Here is a 24877-nt window from a genome sequence, read left to right as displayed (position 1 = left end):
GGGGCTGAGGTATGCAAACAATAAGCCACAGTGTAAGTAAGTCCAGGTGTTTACCTTGTTTAGGGTCCAAGTGTGAAATGGTCAGTCACCTTCTTATCTATAGCTGAAGGCCTAAATCAAGGGAAGGTGTTCAAGAGGTTCTGCAGGAGGTTTCAGCCTAGTGGTAGGTGTAGCAGGAGGCTCTGGCTGAGTAGTTTCCTGGCTAAGTAGCAGTGGGTCTTGTCCCTGGATGCTGTGGTGCAGCAGGGGACCGGCTGCAAATGTGGCAGGAGGCCTGGTCTGGGTAAGTATATTCAAGTGGGTGAAAGGCTATGGTAGCAGGCTGTGTAGTAGATATCCGGGCAAGGTCTATGGTTATGCGGAGTCCGGTTTTCAGGCACGGTCCCTACTCGTGTGGAGTCAGGCAGGCCGCGTTCCTGGAATCCTGTTGGTAATAAAGAGGTGAGTGTATGTGGTTTTGGTCCTTGTGGTGGCGTGTATCATAAGCGGTGGGGGCCGTGGCCCAGGGTACTTACGGTCCGTAGTCCTGCGGAGATGTCAAGAGGTAGTGGGGCCCGGAGCGAGAGCGGGGTCCCGGCCGGTGACCGCCGCTACTCGCGTGCTTCCGGGTAGGTGGAGCAAGAGAGGAGGGGCGGAGAAGGTGAGGGGGCGCGTTCTTTGGAAGCGCGCGAGAGGCAGAGAGACGCGCTGACACGTGGTGTGCAGCGTGTATTCGGGACGGATGCCTGTGGGTGCCTTCTCTTCTGGGTCAGTCAATTCCAACGCGTTTCGACAGCTGACGGCTGTCTTCATCAGGGATAGTCTGGCCCAGTAGGTGGAGTCCTTTATATACCTGTCTATAATGACGTCATGGCAGCGGTCCGCTGTTTGTGGCGTTGTCATGGTAACTATCAGTCATTGAAAGCGAATAGCTCAATTTCACTGTTAAGACCCCATGGTCTCAAGGTGTTTAATTTAAAGATCCACTCGCTTTCTTTTCTTGACATATGTTTAATAAAATCACCCTGTCTCCAATGTTTGTGAACTATTTGTATGCCTATCACTTTAATTCCTTTGATGGATCCTTTATGTTTATCCGCAAAATGCTTGGACAGGGGGTGGCCCATGTATTTATTTTTAATATTCCTCAGATGTTCATTAATTCTAGTGCCCATTGCTCTTTTAGTCCGACCTATATACATTTTTTCACAAGGGCACATTAGTCCATAGATAACCCCCGTAGTGGTACATGTGACGAAGTCTGTGATGGGATATGACTCTTTGCGGTGATTGACAGCGTGTGATTTGGCTGGTTTCAGGGTTTTGCATATTTTGCATTTTTGGCATGGAAAGAACCCGGTTATTTTTTGTTGAAAAGGTGTGACTGGTTTTTTTGTGATGATATTATTTTTTACGGTGGGGGCTATGAGTGATCCTAGGTTCCGTGCTTTCCTGAATATGAACCTAGGCCTATTGGGCATTTGATCGCCAATGATTTTGTCATCCTTTAGTATATGCCAGTGTTTTTCCACAATTTTTTTTAAAATATGCGTATTGGCGGAGTAAGGGGTAATGATGGGCATGATTATATTGGGATTGGGATGGGTTCGTGTTGATTTTGTGGTGTTTGTATCAGTTAAGAGGTTTTGTCTTGGTATTGCAGCTATTTTTTCTTTAGTATTTTTAAGAAACTGAGCATTGTATCCTTTTTCCAAGAATTTATCCGTGAGTGAATCTGCCTCATTATTGAAGTCTTCCTGTTTGGAGCAGTTTCTATGGAGGTGCAGGGGGACATTAAGTAACCAGTTGGGAAGATGGCAACTATCTAGCGGAATATAGCCATTAGCATCAGTGGGTTTGTGGTATGTGCGAGTCTGGATGGAATTGTTTTCGATATAAATATTGAGATCTAAGAAGTTAATTGCAGTGGAGCTGGTGGTAGATGTAAATTCTAAAAAGAATTCGTTCTTATTTAGCTCCTGTATAAATAGATCCAGGGAGGGTTTGTCGCCTGACCAAATGAATAATATGTCATCAATGAATCTCCGCCATAGGACCAGGTTCGCATGTAGTTTGCCTCCAGGGTGAATGGCTAGGGATTCCCACCTGCCAACATAGAGGTCGGCATAGCTGGGTGCGAATCTAGTGCCCATGGCGGTGCCCCACTGCTGGGAGTAGTAGTCCCCCTCGTAGAGAAAGTAATTATGTGTTAAGATGAAGAACATGCAGTCTGTAATGAATTTACTTTGTTCTGAAGACATTTTTTGTTCGAGAAAGTGGAGGGAAGCTTCACATCCTTTGGTGTGTTGGATATTTGTGTATAGTGACGTTATATCCATTGTTCCTAGGATATAGTGGCTATCCCATGGGGTGTTGTTGAGTATGCGGATAGCATGTTTGCTATCTTTTAAGTGGGATGGGAGTGTTGGAACCAACTCCTGTAGATGGTGATCTACTAGTCTGGAGAGATTTGATGTCAGGCATTGAATACCGGAGATGATGGGTCTTCCTGGTGGGTTATTTATGTTTTTATGGATTTTTGGTAAGTGGTAAAAGGCGGCTAGTCTGGGGTGTTGGATATTAACATAATCAAATTCATTTTTATTGATGTAGCCATCTTGGAGTCCTTTTAAGGTTAGGTTCCGTAGTTCCTTTTGGTAGTTGTTGGTTGGATTAGAGGGGAGGATCTGATAGACTCTTGGACGACTCTAGAACCTAAGTGATTCCTTGTGATAGTATTCTTGGTCAAGAATAACTATGCCACCTCCTTTGTCAGCTGGTCGGATTATTATTTCATTGTTAGGTCAGGTTATTCTTGTATTTTGCGCATTGTTTGTTATCCGCAGAATCAATAACAAACAATGCGCAAAATACAAGAATAACCTCACCAAACTAGAAGTCCGCGCCATGAAACAATTACAAATAAACAATGAAATAATAATCCGACCAGCTGACAAAGGAGGTGGCATAGTTATTCTTGACCAAGAATACTATCACAAGGAATCACTTAGACTCTTGGGCGACTCTAGAACCTATCAGATCCTCCCCTCTAATCCAACCAACAACTACCAAAAGGAACTACGGAACCTAACCTTAAAAGGACTCCAAGATGGCTACATCAATAAAAATGAATTTGATTATGTTAATATCCAACACCCCAGACTAGTCGCCTTTTACCACTTACCAAAAATCCATAAAAACATAAATAACCCACCAGGAAGACCCATCATCTCCGGTATTCAATGCCTGACATCAAATCTCTCCAGACTAGTAGATCACCATCTACAGGAGTTGGTTCCAACACTCCCATCCCACTTAAAAGATAGCAAACATGCTATCCGCATACTCAACAACACCCCATGGGATAGCCACTATATCCTAGGAACAATGGATATAACGTCACTATACACAAATATCCAACACACCAAAGGATGTGAAGCTTCCCTCCACTTTCTCGAACAAAAAATGTCTTCAGAACAAAGTAAATTCATTACAGACTGCATGTTCTTCATCTTAACACATAATTACTTTCTCTACGAGGGGGACTACTACTCCCAGCAGTGGGGCACCAGATTTGCACCCAGCTATGCCAACCTCTATGTTGGCAGGTGGGAATCCCTAGCCATTCACCCTGGAGGCAAACTACATGCGAACCTGGTCCTATGGCGGAGATTCATTGATGACATATTATTCATTTGGTCAGGCGACAAACCCTCCCTGGATCTATTTATACAGGAACTAAATAAGAACGAATTCTTTTTAGAATTTACATCTACCACCAGCTCCACTGCAATTAACTTCTTAGATCTCAATATTTATATCGAAAACAATTCCATCCAGACTCGCACATACCACAAACCAACTGATGCTAATGGCTATATTCCGCTAGATAGTTGCCATCTTCCCAACTGGTTACTTAATGTCCCCCGCAGCCAATACCTGCGCCTCCATAGAAACTGCTCCAAACAGGAAGACTTCAATAATGAGGCAGATTCACTCACGGATAAATTCTTGGAAAAAGGATACAATGCTCAGTTTCTTAAAAATACTAAAGGAAAAATAGCTGCAATACCAAGACAAAACCTCTTAACTGATACAAACACCACAAAATCAACACGAACCAATCCCAATCCCAATATAATCATGCCCATCATTACCCCTTACTCCGCCAATACGCATATTTTAAAAAAAAATTGTGGAAAAACACTGGCATATACTAAAGGACGACAAAATCATTGGCGATCAAATGCCCAATAGGCCTAGGTTCATATTCAGGAAAGCACGGAACCTAGGATCACTCATAGCCCCCACCGTAAAAAATAATATCATCACAAAAAAACCAGTCACACCTTTTCAACAAAAAATAACAGGGTTCTTTCCATGCCAAAAATGCAAAATATGCAAAACCCTGATAACCAGCCAAATCACACGCTGTCAATCACCGCAAAGAGTCATATCCCATCACAGACTTCGTCACATGTACCACTACGGGGGTTATCTATGGACTAATGTGCCCTTGTGAAAAAATGTATATAGGTCGGACTAAAAGAGCAATGGGCACTAGAATTAATGAACATCTGAGGAATATTAAAAATAAATACATGGGCCACCCCCTGTCCAAGCATTTTGCGGATAAACATAAAGGATCCATCAAAGGAATTAAAGTGATAGGCATACAAATAGTTCACAAACATTGGAGACAGGGTGATTTTATTAAACATATGTCAAGAAAAGAAAGCGAGTGGATCTTTAAATTAAACACCTTGAGACCATGGGGTCTTAACAGTGAAATTGAGCTATTCGCTTTCAATGACTGATAGTTACCATGACAACGCCACAAACAGCGGACCGCTGCCATGACGTCATTATAGACAGGTATATAAAGGACTCCACCTACTGGGCCAGACTATCCCTGATGAAGACAGCCGTCAGCTGTCGAAACGCGTTGGAATTGACTGACCCAGAAGAGAAGGCACCCACAGGCATCCGTCCCGAATACACGCTGCACACCACGTGTCAGCGCGTCTCTCTGCCTCTCGCGCGCTTCCAAAGAATGCGCCCCCTCACCTTCTCCGCCCCTCCTCTCTTGCTCCACCTACCCGGAAGCACGCGAGTAGCGGCGGTCACCGGCCGGGACCCCGCTCTCGCTCCGGGCCCCACTACCTCTTGACATCTCCGCAGGACTACGGACCGTAAGTACCCTGGGCCACGGCCCCCACCGCTTATGATACACGCCACCACTAGGACCAAAAACCACATACACTCACCTCTTTATTACCGACAGGATTCCAGGAACGCGGCCTGCCTGACTCCAAACGAGTAGGGACCGTGCATGAATACCGGACTCCGCATAACCATAGACCTTGCCCGGATATCTACTACACAGCCTGCTACCATAGCCTTTCACCCACTTGAATATACTTACCCAGACCAGGCCTCCTGCCACATTTGCAGCCGGTCCCCTGCTGCACCACAGCGTCCAGGGACAAGACCCACTGCTACTTAGCCAGGAAACTACTCAGCCAGAGCCTCCTGCTACACCTACCACTAGGCTGAAACCTCCTGCAGAACCTCTTGAACACCTTCCCTTGATTTAGGCCTTCAGCTATAGATAAGAAGGTGACTGACCATTTCACACTTGGACCCTAAACAAGGTAAACACCTGGACTTACTTACACTGTGGCTTATTGTTTGCATACCTCAGCCCCTAACTCTCCCTCCCCATCTATATACAGGACATCAAATATCCTTGAGTGCTACAACGCCCCCTATCACCCGGCAATCAGAAGCCTCCTGCTACATCTCTGCTCAGAGATAGATACAATCCAGAGCCTCCTGTTGCACCCCTGGATTACTGATAATTATGCACAGGTAAACATCTAGGTTTACCACATACTGTGGACTATTCCTGTATGTCTCAGTTCCTAATTCTTTCTCCATATCTATATACAGGACATTGAGTATTCTCAAGCGTTAATACGCCTACCGGCAACCAAAAAGCCCCCCTGTCACATCTCTGCAATAAAGTCAGATACAATCCAGAGCCTCCTGCTGCACCCCCCAACTGAGGGAGTGCTAACAAGCAATCTCCATAAATAGACCAGCTCCTCCGAGGGTAAGTCGCTAACCCCACTATCTACCTACCCAGAGCTAACAGCACTAACCCCATATCATTAAATCTCCAGGAGCATAACAAAGCGTTCAGGACCACGCCCCATCCAAAGAATCCTGACGGACCACAGTCCTAGTGCAAACCTGCACTTTGCCAATCCTGATACCTGGTGAGTAACAGCTCCACAGCCAGCTAAGCATATCCAATACTAGAGATCAATAGTCCTAACCAAACTCCTCTTCTTTCCAGGTATAAAGCCACCACAGGCATTTTTTCCACACCAATTAACCGCTGGATTTAACTATTTATTACACCTTGTATACCATTTGTTTTTTATCCCAAACGAAATATTGTTTTCTACACTCGTCTTTTTAATCCTGTATTTTATTAAGTTTTTATCGCTAGCATCCAAACAAATAAAACATTTTTTATAAAATAATAGTACTCTTCTCCTGATCTCTTTTCCACTACCGATAGCGCGATTTTTACTATAGAACTATCTGGACTGCTAATATGCTTCAATAAAAGTATAACAACTGCATGAAACTAAAAATGGGAATTACAATTTCTAACAATAAAGGCAGGACAGGTAGGTATAACATTCCTCATAATGTAACCTAAACTAACATTAACATTTCATAATGAAGAAGTTTCCATTACTCATACAGTATCACTATTGCTCATATAATACTATTACACAATGGCTATTATAAAGAAGAGATTAATTTTAACAAAGATGACTTTCAGTTAGCTCCGGAATGGAGGCAGGATATACCTGTAATACAGAATAGAAGCCATTCTGATTGAGATGCCCCATGATATTTGCACAGATATGGGTCATTGCAGGTCTCAGGTTTTCTCCTACAAGACACAAAGGGAAAGCAAATCTAGCATGACAAATTGGAATATCATTAATATGATCAATGCTACTGATAAACTTCAGCTGCTCTAGACAGACCAATGACACCAGAGGGTACAACAATGATAATCACAGTACAAAGCAGCAATGTTACAAGGAATCCAATTCTTACATAAATACTTTCCTGTACCTTTTTATTTCCTCTCAAGTGGATGGTCAGCAGCAAAAAGATAAATAGTGAATCTTTCTTATATGTTTTATTGTTCAAATCTGCTCAGGTCCTCCTATTTAGCGCCTTTATCATTGACTAACTTACCCCACTTCTTCATTTAATCAGACACATAAAGTGTCAGTGACATGAAAAGGAGAAAAAGAGGGGCTGTATGACTGGCTCAGTTCATCAGCCAAACCAGCACCCAATCTCCGTAAGGGCTCACTGAGCTACAGAGAATGGGGTTGCATCATCTAATGAATATAGGCAGATGGGCAGAGTATCCTCATCTTCATACAATCAACATAACCTACGTCAGAATGAACACCGTAGTGGATGAAGTAGGATAAGGAAAGGGTGCTGAAATGTAATGACCGGAGCAAATTGAAACAAAGTTTATCAACAAAAATTCAATTATTTTCCACCTTTAAAGAGTTGTTCTCATCACTGATCTTCAGGAACACACTGCTCCCCAGCCTCCAGGTTTTCTGCTAGCTGTGGGGTAGTGCGCTCCTGAATGTATGATCAGCAGCATTGATTGATCGGACCAGTAGCATTGTTGAATTGCTAGCCACAACTGTGTGCTCTCCAAGACTGCAAGCAGTAGGGGCACTAAAGCTGAATGGATCCAGCAATCTAGCCAGCTCCAGAGCTGCACTTGTAAGCTTTGTAGCAAAAGCTTGTAAGCGCTGCACTCCTTGACTAAGAGATTGGTCACCACTGATTGACTGCAGAGGTGACCGGTAACCTAGACAACTAACAGTAAAAAATAAAACAAAAAATCCCTCCGTTCTTGAGAACAGAAAGGATTTTTCAAAACAATTGAATTTTAACCATTTATGATGTTGAAAAAAGCCCTTGAATATTTACTATAATAGTAGGTCTAAGAGAGACCAAAATAAAGTGCGGCCCTTTGGCTATTCCTGTCCAGCCTACAAACTGGTACAGCAAAAGAGATGCAAACAGTGGAATCCCGCACCACGTGGCCAACTCCTGACTGGTGTCTTTATTTTCTCGGAATGCAGATACCGGTTAATACAATGATGAAACAGGGAGCCGTCAGCTCCCTCTTCCACCATTGATCCTGTGAATCACTATTTCACGTCGGATGTGTTGAGCCTCATTACATAGCGCAGACCAGAGGAGTGGGGAACGAGGTTATGTGAGTAGTTTAAATTTTTATATTTTTGTCAGTACAGAAACTATGGGGACATTACACTGCGTGGGGCACTTTGAAAATACATCATACTGCATGAAGGGGTTTGTGGGAATATCATACTGCGTGGGAGGCTGTGTGGGGGCATCATACTATGTGGGGAGGCTGTATGGGGACATCATACTGTGTGGTGGGCTTTGCAGGGACATTATACTGTGTAGAGGGCTGTGTGGGGACATAATACTGCGCTAACAGCTATGTGGGGACATTACACTGCGTTGGGGGCTTTGGGAAAACATACTGCATGGGGGGGCTGCGTGGGGATAACATACTACGTTGGGGATGTGTGAGGTCAACATACTGTGGTGCCATTAGACATCATTCTAAGTGGGGGCTGTGTGGGAACATCATATTGTGTGGGGGGGCATCATACTGTGTGAGGGGCTACGTAGGGACATCATATTGTGATGGGAGCTGTTGATCAAGGTACAAGGGCTGAATAACAGGTGCAGCAAGATCTACTGTTTTCTTATAAACTTTATAAAAAGCAGTAAGTTATATGGTTTTAATTACCTGTTATTGATAAGAATACATGTCACATTAGCCCTATCGTAACATATATTAGGAGTAGGAGCTACTTAGACTTAATTCTGCTCAATATTAAGTGATAAAAATGAATATAAAACAATAATAATGAACAGTATTACGTTCAGACTGTTGGCTCGGCTCTCCACAACAGTCACGGTCTCTCCTGTGGCCAACCCCTGGTCTAAGACATGAAAACATCCAAGAATCTGCAGTGATTCTAGGGACACAAATCCAACAAGGAGCCATATGGGGAACAAAACACATGGCAGGTATTTGTATCAATGATGGGTAAATGTATATAGAAATATCTGACCATAGTGTAAGCAGTTTTGACATTAACAGTTTTACAGTAGAAATGTCCCTTTGATGACATGTTGGTCTGGGATATCCATACAGAACGCTTATCACAAATGCAATCTAATATACTCAATACTAACATCATTCTAATAAACATATTTATAACACTGATATCAACACATTGGCAACACTTAGTGGGAACTAAAATAAAGATAATACAACCTATAGTTAACAGGCCCCAGTTACTAGATCTGCATTTTATACTATCAACCGTGCTCATAAAGTACAATACAAAACTGTATCAGCCATAGTCCTAAAAAAGATTGCATGTCGTCAGTAAAGTATTACCACTGATCTCCTCTACTGTATTAAATAAAATGGGTATTATAGAAGAACAGCACAGTGACCAGATATTCAAGGCAATCTGCTCAGAGTTGTAGGATCTGACAAAAGTTGTGGTTTCAAAATACAATGGCCCAGAAAAGACCATTGTCGGCTGAGAATATTATAACCTCAGGCCATTGTACCTTGAGAGTCCACTGTATTTGAGCTGCCAACACAAACATAAAAGATTTAGTTATTTTGAAGACATTTTGTGACTCCATAATGTAATATAATTTGTTTAAAATCCTGAGATTTCTAGTATTAAAGGATAACTGAGCTTTCAAGTAACTATTCAGAATAAGGTAACAGAAAGGATATACACCACTCTTAGGGTGAGATGCTCAGGTAAGAGTTCCACTCCGTAAAAATAATGATATAAAGTACTTGGCACTCTTTTTACAAAGGAAAGGTTTTATTTATAGGTCAATCCATATACTGTGACATTTCGACCCTCTAATGCGGGTCTTCCTTAAACTCGGATTGCTTGTGAGAGTAAATATGAGTTGCGGCGCTATGTTTTACGATGATCGCGTGCTGTAGGAGTGCATTATAGCACGCGATCAGCGTAAAACATAGCACTGCAACTCATATTTACTCTCACAAGCAATCAGAGTTTAAGAAAGGGTCGAAAAGTCATAGTATATGGATTGCCTTATAAATAAAATCTTTTCTTTATAAAATCTAAGAGTGCAAAGTACTTTATATCATTATTCAGAATAAAGTGTTCTGAGAGGAATTACAATATATACGGTCATTATGTGACTTGTATCCTACATTCTCACCAGTTTTCTCCTCTGCATGCTCTATCTGTAATTTGCAACCCACTCGGAGGTAGATTTTGTAGATGAGCAGCAATGATCCCTACCATAGACAGCACAGCACACAGAGGGGAATGCCTGATCTTCAGTCAATTTTTAACTCAGAAACAAGCTGCAGCAACATGGAGGAAATTATACAGCAGAGCTGAGCTGTTTTAATCTGAATCAAGCTCTGATGTAAGATGAAATACTTGTTACAGAGCTCTGCATGATGTTTTTCTGCCTCCCTCTTACCTGCTGCTCACTCCTGCACCCCCTTCCCTCTACGTAGAGGATAATGGGCTGTGTCACAAAACACCTGTCTCCTCTGAGGAAGATGGACTTGAGCCGATTTTTAAAATGGATGACAAGATCAGGAAGTGGGGGGAGGGCAAGAAGGGGCTGATAAGTGGAAAAGGAAGCTGATTTCTCTAATAATATACATAACAAAGTTTCTTACAATTGCATGTACTATTGATATATGCAAAGTTTTGTTATAAGTACAGTTCCTTTTTCAAAGTCATACCTTTCCCTCTGCAGATCTTCCAGGTGGAGGTATCTGTGAAGTTGACCAGCATGGTGAGGTAGAGAGTGATGAGCTTGGAATCCTGAAGAATATCAGGCTGAACAGAGAATGAGACAAATATCCATCTCATATCTGAGCATGACAGCAAATAGTATTTGATACACAACTATTATTTCTTATATACTCACTTTTAATATCTTAAGAAACTCGCAGCACAGCCATAAAATGTCTTTAATTTGTTTTATCCACAAGAGAGTGAGATCTTTAGATAAGGCAAGAGAAATGAACCAGACCTGGAAGGGATATAATCTAATATAATATGCATAAATACAGCCTTAATATTACGCATTTTATATAGTGCAAAAGTGTGACACTGACAGAAACAGTACTTTTTAAGTAAACTTGAGCTGCTTAAGATCACAATCATATAGAAGGTGTGAGGGTAAAAGCGCTCTCTTTGTATGAAACACTGGTGCGTCTTTGCCTTTTCGAGGCTACACTAGTGGTTAGCTGCTCTTCAGGAGTCTAAATGAAAGAAATATATGGGTACCGTATTTCCTGTGGATTGTCGGCAGCTTAATACAGTAACTGCTCAGTGGATGAAATTAAAAAAATCTCACCTTCACATTGAGAAAACTTTCGACAATAAAATCGACCTTTAATTTGCATTTTGAAATAAGCAATATGTGACTTTTTTCAGAGAATTTTCACCCTATGCAAAGCATACGGTGGAATCTGCGGCAAACCTGCTGTCACAAGCCAGGACAAAAAATTAATTTAACACATGGGGACTTGGTTATGGATACACTATGGTAAATCTTCAACAGGTATGAATAGCACTTATTCACTGTGCCAAAATCAGTGAGTAGTGATGGGAGAGCGTGCTCGGCACTGCTCGACACTCGATCGAGGTGTACGATCGGGTAGCGAGCAGTGCAAAGTATCGCGTGATGCTCGAGTGCTCGGATCCAAGTAAGTGAATTAGGAGAGAGATGCTTGAATTGCCATTCACTTCCACTATACTCGCTACTCATCCGACGTGCTCGATTCGACTAGCGAACACTCAAGCATTTCAGTGCTCGATCAACAATAACGGTGCGCTCATTCTAAAAGTACACACAAAGTTCAGATTACTTATGAAAAAAATCAAATTCATCCCTTATTTTTCAGGCTATCCCAGAGAATTCAATACAGTAAATGTTATCTATGATTGGTTTCTTCTACACTGTGTACACAGTTATTATGCAATGTGTATGTTTGGTGATTAATTTTATTATCTAACGACTACAGTGCTGTCAATCAATCCAAATGGTTGATAAACCTGAAGCCTGAAAATTTAAGAACGTAAAAGTGAGGTTTTGTTTTAGGAGAATATCTATGTGTGTAGAATTATAATGCAACTGAATGAAAAAATGAAAATTTTCCCATCACAATTGTTTATTTTCATGTGTTAAACTGAGAATAATAACCAAACAACTTAATGTACAAAAAAAATACATTTCTGACATTTATACACGTGGTCAAAATTGTTGGTACCCGTCGTTTAATGAAAGAAAAACCCACAATGGTCACAGAAATAACTTGAATCTGACAAAAGTAATAATAAATTAAAAATCTATGAAAATGAACAGATGAAAGTCAGACATTGCTTTTCAACCCTGCTTCCACAGAATTAAAAAAAAAATTAAACTCATGAAATAGGCCTGGACAGAAATGATGGTACCCCTGAAAATAATGTGACAAAAGGGACATGTTATCAAGTTGTGTCCACTAATTAGCATCACAGGCGTCTACAATCTTGTAATCAGTCAGTGGGCCTGTATATAGGACTACAGATACTCACTGTGCGGTTTGGTGACATGGTGTGTACCACACTCAACATGGACCAGAGGAAGCAAAGGAAAGAGTTGTCTCAGGAGATAAGAAAGAAAATTATAGACAAGCATGTTAAAGGTAAAGGTTATAAGACCATCTCCAAGCAGCTTGATGTTTCTGTGACTACAGTTGCACATATTATTCAGAAATGTAAGATCCATGGGACTGTAGCCAACCTCCCTGGACGTGGCCGCAGGAGGAAAATTGATGACGGATAATACGAATGGTAACAAAAGAGCCCAGGATAACTTCTCAAGAAATTAAAGGTGAACTTCAAGCTCAAGGAACATCAGTGTCTGATCGCACCATCCGTCGTTGCTTGATCCAAAGTGGACTTCATGGGAGACAACCAAGAAGAACACCATTGTTGAAAAAAAAATCATAAAAAAGCAAGACTGGAATTTGCCAAACTACATATTGACAAGCCACAAAGCTTCTGGGAGAATGTCCTATGGACAGATGAGACAGAAATAGAAGTTTTTGGCAAGGCACATCAGCTCTATGTTCACAGACAGAAAAATGAAGCATATCAAGAAAAGAACACTGTCCCTACTGTGAAACATGGAGGAGGCTCTGTTATGTTCTGAGGTTGCTTTGTTGCATCTGGCACAGGTGTCTTGAATCTGTGCAGGGTACAATGAAATCTCAAGACTATCAAGGGATTCTAGAGAGAAATGTGCTGCCCAGTGTCAGAAAGTTTGGTCTCAGTCGCAGGTCATGGGTCTTGCAACAGGATAATGACCCAAAACACACAGCTAAAAACACCCAAGAATGGCTAAGAGGAAAACATTGGACTATTCTAAAGTGGCCTTCTATGAGCCCTGAGCTAAATCCTATTGAGCATCTTTGGAAAGAGCTGAAATATGCCGCCTGGAAAAGGCAACCTTCAAACACGAGACAACTGGAGCAGTTTGCTCATGATGAGTGGGCCAAAATACTTGTCGAGAGGTGCAGAAGTCTCATTGACAGTTACAGGAATCGTTTGATTGCAGTGATTGTCTCAAAAGGTTGCTCAACAAAATATTAAGTTAAGAGAACCATCATTTCTGTCCAGGCCTATTTCATGAGTTTAATTTTTTTTTTTAACTCTGTGGAAGCAGGGTTGAAAAGCAATGTCTGACTTTCATTAGTTCATTTTCATAGATTTTTAATTTATTATTACTTTTGTCAGATTCAAGTTATTTCTTTGACCATTGTGGGTTTTTCTTTCATTAAATGAGGGGTACCAACAATTTTGACCACGTGTGTAACATAAATATCAGTGACCAATATAACCACCCTCCTTTTCAGTAACAGTCATAAGCCTTCCATCCATGGAGTCTGTCTGTTTCTTAATCTATAGACAATCAATCAGTCTTCAGATATTTCTCGGCCCAGTCTTGACATTTCTGTGTCTTGTATAGTAGTGATCGTTTTTCTTCCTCCCTTACCTCGGCCATGTCTCTGAGCACTGAACACCTTGTACTTCTGGGCACTCCATGGAGGTTGCAGTTCTGGAATATGGCAGCACTGGAGGATAATGGGTTCCAGGTAGCTTCATGATTCTTCTCAAATCCTTGGCAGCTAATCTGAATGTTTTTTTTTTTTTGACACTTCACTATTAGCAGCAAAACTTTTGATGGTTCTGTGATCTCACCCAAATATCTTAGCAATTTCAAGAGTGCTGTGTCCCTCTGTAAGACTTTTAACAGTTTTTTACTTTTTAGAGTCAGTTAAATCTCTTTCTTTTTTTTGGCCTATTTATCCTGAGGAAAACAAGCAGCCTGATATTTCTGCACACCTTGATAAAAGGTGTTGATAACCTGAGGTGTCACACCTCCCTCATCACACAAATACACATCAACTGATCTGCTTCATCATAAGCATTCAGGTTTATACAGCTTGGAGTTGGAAAATCTGCATAACCAGGGTCGGTCTGGGCTGGCAGGATACCGGGAATTTTCCCGGTGGGCCCCGCCCCCTGCTGCAGAGGAGAGGGGGAGAAGAGAACAAAAAAATATCCTGCGGTTTTAAGGGGCACGGGCCCTTTAAAAGCGCAGGCACAGTGTATGCAGGGACGCGCGCACGCATCGTTCATTACCTGAACCACCGCGGCGCACGTCCCAGTGAAGCAGCTGAAGCTGCGTGTCTCCCTTCGCCGGCCGGCGTATGACGTCATCATCATGCGCCTGCTGTGAAGGAGGCGCGCAATTCAGGAGTAGGAGGAGCGGGGAGCGCAGGAAGGTAAGAGTTGTGTGTGTGTGTGTGTGTGTGCGTGCGTGTAATGGTCTGGACGCACTGGCTGGACACACAAGGGGGGGCCCAGCTGGACACACACACAAGGGGGGGCCCAGCTGGACAGACACACAAGGGGGGGGGCCAGCTGGACAGACACACAAGGGGGGGGCAGCTGGACAGACACACAAGGGGGGGCCCAGCTGGACAGACACACAAGGGGGGGCCCAGCTGGACAGACACACAAGGGGGGGCCCAGCTGGACAGACACACAAGGGGGGGCCCAGCTGGACAGACACACAAGGGGGGGCCCAGCTGGACAGACACACAAGGGGGGGCCCAGCTGGACAGACACACAAGGGGGTAGCCTGGCTGGACAGACACACAAGGGGGATCCTGGCTGGACACACAGGGGGGGAACCCTGGCTGGACACACAGGGGGGGAACCCTGGCTGGACACACAAGGGGGGGAACCCTGGCTGGACACACAAGGGGGGCAGGCTGGCTGGACACACAATGGGGGAACCCTGGCTGGACACACAATGGGGGAACCCTGGCTGGACACACAATGGGGGAACCCTGGCTGGACACACAATGGGGGAACCCTGGCTGGACACACAAGGGGGGAACCCTGGCTGGACACACAAGGGGGGAACCCTGGCTGGACACACAAGGGGGGAACCCTGGCTGGACACACAAGGGGGGAACCCTGGCTGGACACACAAGGGGGGAACCCTGGCTGGACACACAAGGGGGGAACCCTGGCTGGACACACAAGGGGGGAACCCTGGCTGGACACACAAGGGGGGAACCCTGGCTGGACACACAAGGGGGGAACCCTGGCTGGACACACAAGGGGGGAACCCTGGCTGGACACACAAGGGGGGAACCCTGGATGGACACACAAGGGGGGAACCCTGGATGGACACACAAGGGGGGAACCCTGGATGGACACACAAGGGGGGAACCCTGGATGGACACACAAGGGGGGAACCCTGGATGGACACACAAGGGGGGAACCCTGGATGGACACACAAGGGGGGAACCCTGGATGGACACACAAGGGGGGAACCCTGGCTGGACACACAAGGGGGAACCCTGGCTGGACACACAAGGGGGAACCCTGGCTGGAAACACAAGGGGGGGCCCTGGCTGGACCCAGGCAAAGGGGGATGGGTATATGGGGGGGGCAGGCTGGACACATGGAGGCCAGGATGGATATATGGGGGGCAGGCTGGACACTTGGAGGCCAGGATGGATATATGGGGGGCAGGGTGGACATATGGAGAACAGGATGGATATATGGAGGGGCAGGCTGGACACATGGAGGGCAGGATGGATATATAGGGGGGCAGGCTGGACACATGGAGGCCAGGATGGATATATGGGGGGGCAGGCTGGACTCATGGAGGCCAGGATGGATATATGGGAGGGGGCAGGCTGGACATATGGAGGCCAGGATGGATCTATGGGGGGGGGAAAGGCTGAACACATGGAGGCCAGGATGGATATATGGGGGGGCAGGCTGAACACATGGAGGCCAGGATGTTTATATGGGGGGGGCGACAGGCTGGACACATGGGGGGCTAGGATGGATATGTGGGGGGGCGGGCTCGATACACGTGGGCTAGCATAAATATATGGAGGGGCACGCTGGATATATGGGGGGTGTCAGGATGGATATATGCAGGGGGTAAGGGCAGTATGGATATATGAGGGCGGAGGCTGGACACATGGAGGCCAGGATGGATATGTAGGGGGAGCAGGCTGGACACATGGAGGCCAGGATGGATATATGGGTGGGGCAGGCTGGACACATGGAGGCCAGGATGGATATGCAGAGGGGCAGGCTGGACACATGGAGGCCAGGATGGATATATGGGGGGGGGTGTCAGGATGGATATATGCAGGAGGAAAGGGCAGGATAGATATATGGGGGGAGGCTGGACACATGGGGGCCAGGAGGGATATGTAGGGGGCAGGCTGGACACATGGAGGATATATGGGGGGATATATGGGGGGGCAGGCTGGAAACATGGAGGCAAGGATGGATATGTGGGGGGGGGCAGGCTGGCCACATGGGGGAGGCTAGGATGGGTATATGGGAGGGGGCAGGCTCGATACACGTGTGCTAGGATAAATATATGGAGGGGTCACACTGGACAAATGGGGGCCAGAAGGGACATATGGGGGTGCCTGGCTAGACAAGGGACTTAATTACTGTTTGGGGGCCAGATTGAGGAACATACTTTATTAGTTTATGGTGGCCAGTGGGGAACATTATTACTTTAGATTCCAATTATTATTATTACATTATTACTTCGGTAATATAATTTACTTTTTAGGAAATTGTTTTCCATGGGATGGGACAAAAGAGGGGTCCTGTTACTGTGCCGGACGGCACTATGTTGCTTTTTTTCTTCAACTGGTATAGTGTAGAAGTCGGGGGGGGGGGGGGGGAAGTGGGAATATTCTCTAGAAGAGATCAGTTATTGGTAACTGTGTGTTACTTTCTGCAGAGATGATTCCTGGCTGGAAGAAGTGATGGCTGTCAGAGCCAGATGAAGAAGAAAAGCAAAGATGAAGGACTTCACCTAGAGACGTCACTGGTGAGTCAGTGTATTACATGTACACTTACACTACACACGTGGTCAAAATTGTTGGTACCCCTCGTTTAATGAAAGAAAAACCCACAATGGTCACAGAAATAACTTGAATCTGATAAATTACAAATTTTTGAAAATGAACAAATGAAAGTCAGACATTGCTTTTCTGCTTCCACAGAATTAAAAAAAAAAATTAAACTCATGAATAGTGTTGAGCCACCCCCGTAGTGTTCGAGTTCGGTTCGGTTCGTCGAACACCCGTGTGTTCGCCGAACTGTTCGTTGAACTGTTCGTCGAACACCTTCGAACACCGTTAAAACCAATGGCAGGCAAACAAAAACACATAGAAACACATAGAAAACACCTTCAAAGGTGTCCAAAAGCTGACAAACTGCTCAGAAGACATAACTAACACATGGAAAAGTGACAAGTACATATAGTCATGCGAAAATAAAAGAGGTGGAGGAGTAAAAGGAGGGGGAGACACAGATATAGGCATGTCATGCCCTTCTAAAATCCAAAAAGTGAGAAGCCGACACGGCCAGTCCGCTCCTGCCCGTGCCACCTCCGTGTCGCCGGGTTTGTGCCAGAGCCGCGGTGAACCCTGACGGCCAGCCCCCCTCTCCCAATACTGGTGCCTGTCCGCTGGTGGGTCGAGCGAGCCCCCCTGTGGTGGAGGCAGCTCTAAGCTTTTTAATTTAAATTGTCTCTCTAATTTGAATGAATACACTTTAAATCCATTTACAAGGATCTATTGGAGGGCAAGTCTCATGCCAGCAGCCGCGGTAATTCCAGCTCCAGTAGCGTCCACTAAAGCTGCTGCAGTTAAAAAGCTTTTATAAGGATCGAGCTCGGCTGTCCACCGTAAGGCATCCTACTGCCAGTCCCAGCCCCTATGCCTTGGGGTGCCTCCTGATGCTCTTCATTAAGTATCCCATGGTCCCGAAGCATTTCCTTTGAAAAAATTAAGTGTCTAAACTACAGGTGGTGCAGCTTGCTTAACAGCCGGGATAATCCGCTCACTAGCAGACACTGCTACTAGGCACAAAGTATTTCCTGGGCTAGATGCAGTTAAAAATTTGTAATTAGATACTCTCGTTGGATGCTGAGAAAGCATTCCATAGAGTCTCCTGGCACGCCATATATGATTCTCTTAAAAAGCTTGGGGTAGGGGTCTAGGGGACCCTTTTATAGCCAAAATCACGGCCCTGTATCGCAATACGTCACCTAGGCTGAAGATAAATGGAACTGTAGCACCGAGGGCTCGGTTGCTACAGACGTATTGCACCTCACCCAGAGGTGTGATATCTCACTCTCAGGTAAGGATGGAGTGTGGATCAGGACCCGACACCTGCATGCATTACACCACATTGCCGTGGGGCAGGGCGACCAATATGCCCCTGAGATGGGCACGACAGTCCCTGTCCCTGGCTGGAGTGGGGGGAGGGAACACTGAGGAAGGGGAACCCTGTAGTGCAGGAGCAGGGAGGAAGCAGTTCCTGGGTGCATTGAGAAGGGAGTATAAAAGGTGGGCACCATCTTAGTTCAGTGCAGAGAAGTCTGAGCAGAAGTGGCAGGGAGCAGGGGCTCTGCATGAGCTCTGCTCCGGAGGCGGGCCTAGTAACAGAGGCCCAGGCCTGGAAGAGGGAGAAGGAAGAGGAGCGGAGAAGGCTCCAGGAACGAGGAATGAAGGGATCCCAGGGGTGCGGACGGGCGAGTCGCCACCGCACGCCCGAATCCACCTGCGTGGAGGGGTCAGGCCAAAGGGGGAGACCGGTCCCCGAACTAGTGGAGGCAGGAAACGACCCTCAGCTAGAAACCGGAGGCTCTGACATTTTATGTGGCGCAGCCCCTCGCTACACCCGCTAGGAAGGCACCACATAGGGTCAGGGAAACTGGCGCCAAGTTTACCAAGAGGAGGCCCGAGGCAGCCGGACAGAAGTGTTGGTAAGAAAGGCCAGACAAAGGACACACAAAGGGGGTCCTGTGAAGTGCTCCAAAGTTATCTGGGAGTTGTCTGAGCCCCTCACCTGGTGAGCACAGTACGACGTGGGCAGCCGTTACCTGCAGACGTGGTCTGGATAATAAGAACTGTGAGTAAAGGCCCTGAACTGCATCACTGACTCCGTGTCGTTACTGCTGCTGCCCTGCACCATCACCCCCATCCTCCGCATACACTGCCCTGAGGCTATACTCCTCCCGTGGGGAGTTATGCTACGCTCTGCTGCACCCACAACACCAGCCTCAGTGGTCTGCCCTGTAGCGGCGGTTCACTCTGACCGCAATCCACGGGTGGCGTAGTCGGACATTTAAACATGAAAACCACATAAATAGTTCCGCCACTGGTTTGACCGTCCTGAGCCACGGAACTGGGTCGCCGCCACGAAGACTACAACCACCAGCATCCACCAAAAAGGGTCCGGCTCCGGGTGTCCCAAGGCCCAGGGGGTGCGTCAGAACATTTTCATCACCTTTCACAATCACCAATGGGACAAGGCAGTGATGTCCGCTGTCCCCTCTCTTATACATCCTAGTGACGGAGCACCTGCTCTCATCAATTCGCCATAACCCCAATATTAGGTGGATTGAGGTGGGAGGCACCGAGTACAAGTGCTCTCTATTTGCTGATGATGTCCTAGTATATATCACTCAATCACATATATCCATCCATGCTGTTATGGCTGAAATAGATCACTTTGTTACATGGTAAAATTTTAAAATCAATGCAGCGAAGTCTGAGGCCCTCGATGTCTCCCTCCCCAAATCCATATAGGATTCCATCCAGTCCAACTTTCCCTTTGCCTGGCCCTCACAGGGTATCAAATACTTAGGAATTCCTATTCATAGAGACCTCTCCCATCTATGTTATCTTAATTTTGGGCCCTTTATTGAACAACTCCATACAGACCACGGTTGGCAAGTTAGAACTGTAAGAATCACTACGTGAACCACTGGTGTTTTGTGGAAAAGCACATGTACACTGCGTTCCAAATTATTATACAAAAAGTGTTTAGGAGTGATAAGGGAAGAATTTGTTTGTTTGTCAGTTAAACTCATTGATGGTGATGTGTGTCAGGGCTCTTTATATCACTGTAAGCAATTGCAGACACCTGTGCTAATTAGTTTGGCAGGTGTGTCCAATGAAAGGCAAGACTACTTAAGAAGGCTCTCTCACATTATTAAGCAGCCTACATTTTCTGCCAAAATGGGAAAGAAAAAGGATGTGTCGGCTGCTGAGAAGCAACAAATTGTGGAGTGTTTAGGTCAAGGCATGACTACAATCAACATTGTGCGATGATCAGGATGAAGTGTCTTGGCAATCAAGAAGTATGTAGCTGATTCACAGTACACACGTGTGCGTGCTGATAAGGGCAAATTGAGGACTCTTTCCTACAGGCAATTACGTCAGGTTGAAAGAGCAGCGGCAAAAAAGCCTTGTCATAGCAGCAGACAAGTTTTTGAAGCTGCTTGTGCCTCCAACGTCCCCCGAACAACAAGATGCAGGGTCCTTCAGAGGTTTGCAGCTGTGCATGCGCCATCCTGTCGACCTCCTCTATCCACTTCACACAAGCAGAAACGGCTCCAGTGGGCCAAACATTACATGAAGACTGATTTCAAAACTGTTTTGTTCACGGATGAGTGCCGTGCAGCGCTCGATGGTCCAGATGGATGGAGTGGAGGATGGCTGGTTGATGGACACCCCACGCAAACACGGCTACAGCGCCAACAAGGAGGAGGTGGAGTAATGTTTTGGGCTGGAATCATGGGGAGAGAGATTGTCGGCCCCTTTAGGATCCCTGAAGGCGCTAAAGATCAACTCCATAATGTATGTGGATTTTCTCAAACAGCACTTCCTGCCATGTTTCAAGAAGAAGAACCGTGTATTTCACAGCAAGATCATTTTTCTGCATGATAATGCACCATCTCATGCTGCACATAAAACATCTGCATCTCTGGCTGATATGGGCATAAAAGGGGACAAACTTATGGTGTGACCCCCATGCTCCCCTGACCTCTACCCCATTCAGAACCTTTGGAGCATCATTAAAAGGAGTGTCTATGATGGCGGGAGGCAGTTCACATCTAAGCAACAGCTCTGGGAGGGTATTCTGTCCTCATGCAAAACAATTGAAGCAGAAACCATCCAAAACCTGACAAATTCAATGGACGAGAGAGTTCAGAAGCTCCTTTCGAACAAGGGGTCCTATGTGAAAATGTAACATCACCTAGAATAAAGTTTTGAGTTGAAAACTGTTTGATTTCAGTTTCTAACAACCTGCTAATGCTTATAATTTCAAAAATGACCATTTTTTTGGTCTTTATTAAAATGAAAAGGTTGATCGAAAAGTTTGGGGGATCTAAGAGTGTGGCAACCCAGTAGTCATGATTACTTCGAATTCTGACAATATGAGGGTCATGCTGCAGGTAGTGCAGCAAGAAGGCACTTATGTGCCTTGCGCATCTCGGAGCCCCAAAATTATTTTCCGGGCTAGATGCAGCTAAAAATTATTTTTAATTTTAAATCTGGTGAAGCTTTAGTATAGATGGCCTAATAGGATCAGTGCTGCACACTGCTACAAAGCCCAAATTATTTTCCAGTCAAGATACAGATAAACATGATTAGTAATTTGAAAGCTTAAAACGGTTGGTAGGGTGATTTTAACCAATCATCAAGCTTTTACTCTCCCCAGGATGACACAGGGGTAGAAAAGTCGTTTCGGATCCATGATTTGTTCATCTTTATGAACGTGAGTCTGTCTACATTATCAGTGGAGAGCCGCGTGCGCTTATCTGTCAGCACACCACCAGCAGCGCTGAACACACGTTCAGACAGAACGCTGGCTGCGGGGCATGACAAGATCTCCAAGGCGTAAGTGGCTAGCTCCGGCCATTTATCCAGATTGGAAGCCCAAAAACAGCAAGGGTCCAGTGACACAGTCGTGGCTTCAATGTTTACTTGGAGATACTCCTGTACCATCGTCTCTAGGCGTTGACTATGTGTCAGACTTCTTGTCTCCTGTGGCCTTGCAAAGGATGGGCTAAAAAAGTGGTGAAATGATTCCGCAAAATTGATGTTACCAGCAGATACTGTGGTTCTGTTACGGTTTGAGTGCTGAACACTTGACGGTCCCACGGTTGGCAAGTTGGAACTGTGAGATTCACTACGTGCACCACTGGTATTTTGTGGAAAAGCACATGTAAGATTCTGCAACAGTCTCTGCTGATACTCCTGCATGCGTGCATCCCTTTCTATGGCAGGAATAATTTCTGCAAATTTACTTTTGTACCGGGGATCTAACAGTGTGGCAACCCAGTAGTCAGGATTATTTTTAATTCTCACAATTCGAGGGTCATGTTGCAGGTAGTGCAGCAAGAAGGCACTCATGTGTGTTGCGCATCCAGGAGCACCAAGTCCCTGTTGTGTTGGTGGCGAGGTAACAATCATGCTTCCTTCCTCTGTCCTCTCCCCCCAACCTCGCACAACAGAAATGTGATCAAGGTCTCCCTCATCTGATGAGTCTTCCATCAGTTCGTCCTCCACTTCTTCCTGGGCTCCTGCACCTTCCTCACTAGTTTGGCTGCTACCATGCGCCCTGGTAAAACCATCTCCCCCACCCTCACATGCCTGCCGCCTTGGTGCTGCCGACCGTCTGGACCTTGCAGATGTTAGCCCTTCCGCATACAACTCCTCCTCCTCTACTTCCTCCACCTCCTCTTGTGCCACCACCTGACTCCGAATTCTGTTTAACATGTGCTCCAGCATGTAAATCACCGGAATAGTCATGCTGATAATGGCATCGTCAGCACTAAACATCTTCGTCGCCATTTCAAAACTGTGCAGAAGGGTGCATAGGTCCCTGATCTGAGACCACTCCTCCAGCGTGATTTGCCCCACCTCTGAATCTCGTTGGCCCAGGCTATACGTCAGAACGTATTGCACCAGGGCTTGTCGGTGCTGCCACAGTCGCTGCAACATGTGCAGAGTTGAATTCCACCGGGTAGGCACATCGCATTTTAGCCGGTGAAGTGGCAGGCCCAACGACTTCTGTAGAGATGTAAGTCGCTGAGCTGCGGGATGCGAACGGCGGAAGTGAGCACACAGCGACCGTGCCCTCTGCAGAAGGCCATCTAGTCTGGGATAGTGGGCTAAAAATTGCTGGACAACCAGGTTCAACACGTGAGCCATACAAGGCACGTGTGTGACATTGCCCCGGCAAAGGGCCGCACCCAGGTTTGCAGCATTGTCGCACACGGCCTTCCCTGGTTTCAGGTCCAGTGGAGACAACCATTCATGAAATTGGTTCTCCAGAGCTGACCACAACTCCTCAGCTGTGTGACTCACATTTCCCAGACATTTCAATGTAAAAACCGCCTGATGACGTTGAGCCCTACTGCCAGCATAGTAAGGAGGTGTGCAGGATCCCTTCTGCGCAGTTAGAAAGCTTGTGGCATGACCAGACAGGCTTTGGGTGCAGGTGGAAGACCGAGAGGAGGTTGAGGAGGCAGAAGCAGTGGAGGAACTTTGACATAAAGAGGATTGACGCACAACTCGTGGGGACGGCAAGACTTGGACAGCAGCCCCTTGTCCTGCTGTCACCATAGTTACCCAGTGCCCAGTCAGCGACATGTAACGCCCCTGTCCATGCCTACTCGTCCAAGTGTCTGTGGTGAAATGCACCCTGTCACACACAGAGTTTCTCAAAGAAGCGGTGATGTTGTGTGCGACATGCTGGTGGAGCGCAGGCACACCTTTCTTTGAGAAGTAGTGCCGACTGGGCATCTGGTACTGGGGCACTGCGACGGACATAAGGTCTCGAAAATCCTCTGTGTCCACCAGGCGGAAAGGCAGCATTTCTGTAGCCAAGAGCTTGCAGATGGTGAAATTCAACCTCTTAGCTTTCTCATGGCTAGGAGGAAATGGTCTTTTACTTGTCCACATCTGAGGGACCGAGGGCTGGCTATTGTGCTTAGACGGGGTTGATAAGGGTGTCCCCGGCAAACTGCCGGTCTGTGAGGAAGATGCAGGCGGACATGTTAGGTTGCCTTGATCCAAAGGTGGTGCTATCGATGTCGGACAGCGCTCAACACCAGCTGGTGTTACCACCTCCAAAGAAAATGATGACCTGCCAATCACGCTGGCTGTTGCGGGTAAAGAGGTGGCAGGTCTGCGCCCCAAAACAGGTGTGACTGCTGTCCCCCCAGTCACAGAGGATGAAGAGGCCGCGGATGCACAAGATATGGCAGACGGTGATTGGCCCGGCCGGCTAGGCCG

General features: G+C 45.9%; 1 protein-coding gene across 1 annotated transcript in view; it reads right to left on the bottom strand.

The window, feature by feature from the left end:
- UBE3B (ubiquitin protein ligase E3B) overlaps nt 1-24877 on the bottom strand; it is an 88679-nt gene that overhangs the window by 36334 nt on the left and 27468 nt on the right. The window contains exons 6-8 of the mRNA XM_073672623.1: nt 11098-11202; nt 10910-11006; nt 6867-6952 (exon numbers count right to left, since the gene is read on the bottom strand). Of these exons, the coding sequence (XP_073528724.1) occupies nt 6867-6952; nt 10910-11006; nt 11098-11202 (288 nt within the window). The remainder of the gene's footprint in view (nt 1-6866; nt 6953-10909; nt 11007-11097; nt 11203-24877) is intronic.

Source organism: Phyllobates terribilis, unplaced genomic scaffold, assembly GCF_046119375.1.
Source record: "Phyllobates terribilis strain yellow unplaced genomic scaffold, ASM4611937v1 Scaffold_1__5_contigs__length_1240528914, whole genome shotgun sequence".
Taxonomy (NCBI): Eukaryota; Metazoa; Chordata; class Amphibia; order Anura; family Dendrobatidae; genus Phyllobates; species Phyllobates terribilis.
The sequence above is the reverse complement of the archived record's forward strand: the minus strand, read 5'-3'. Positions and strand labels throughout refer to the sequence as shown.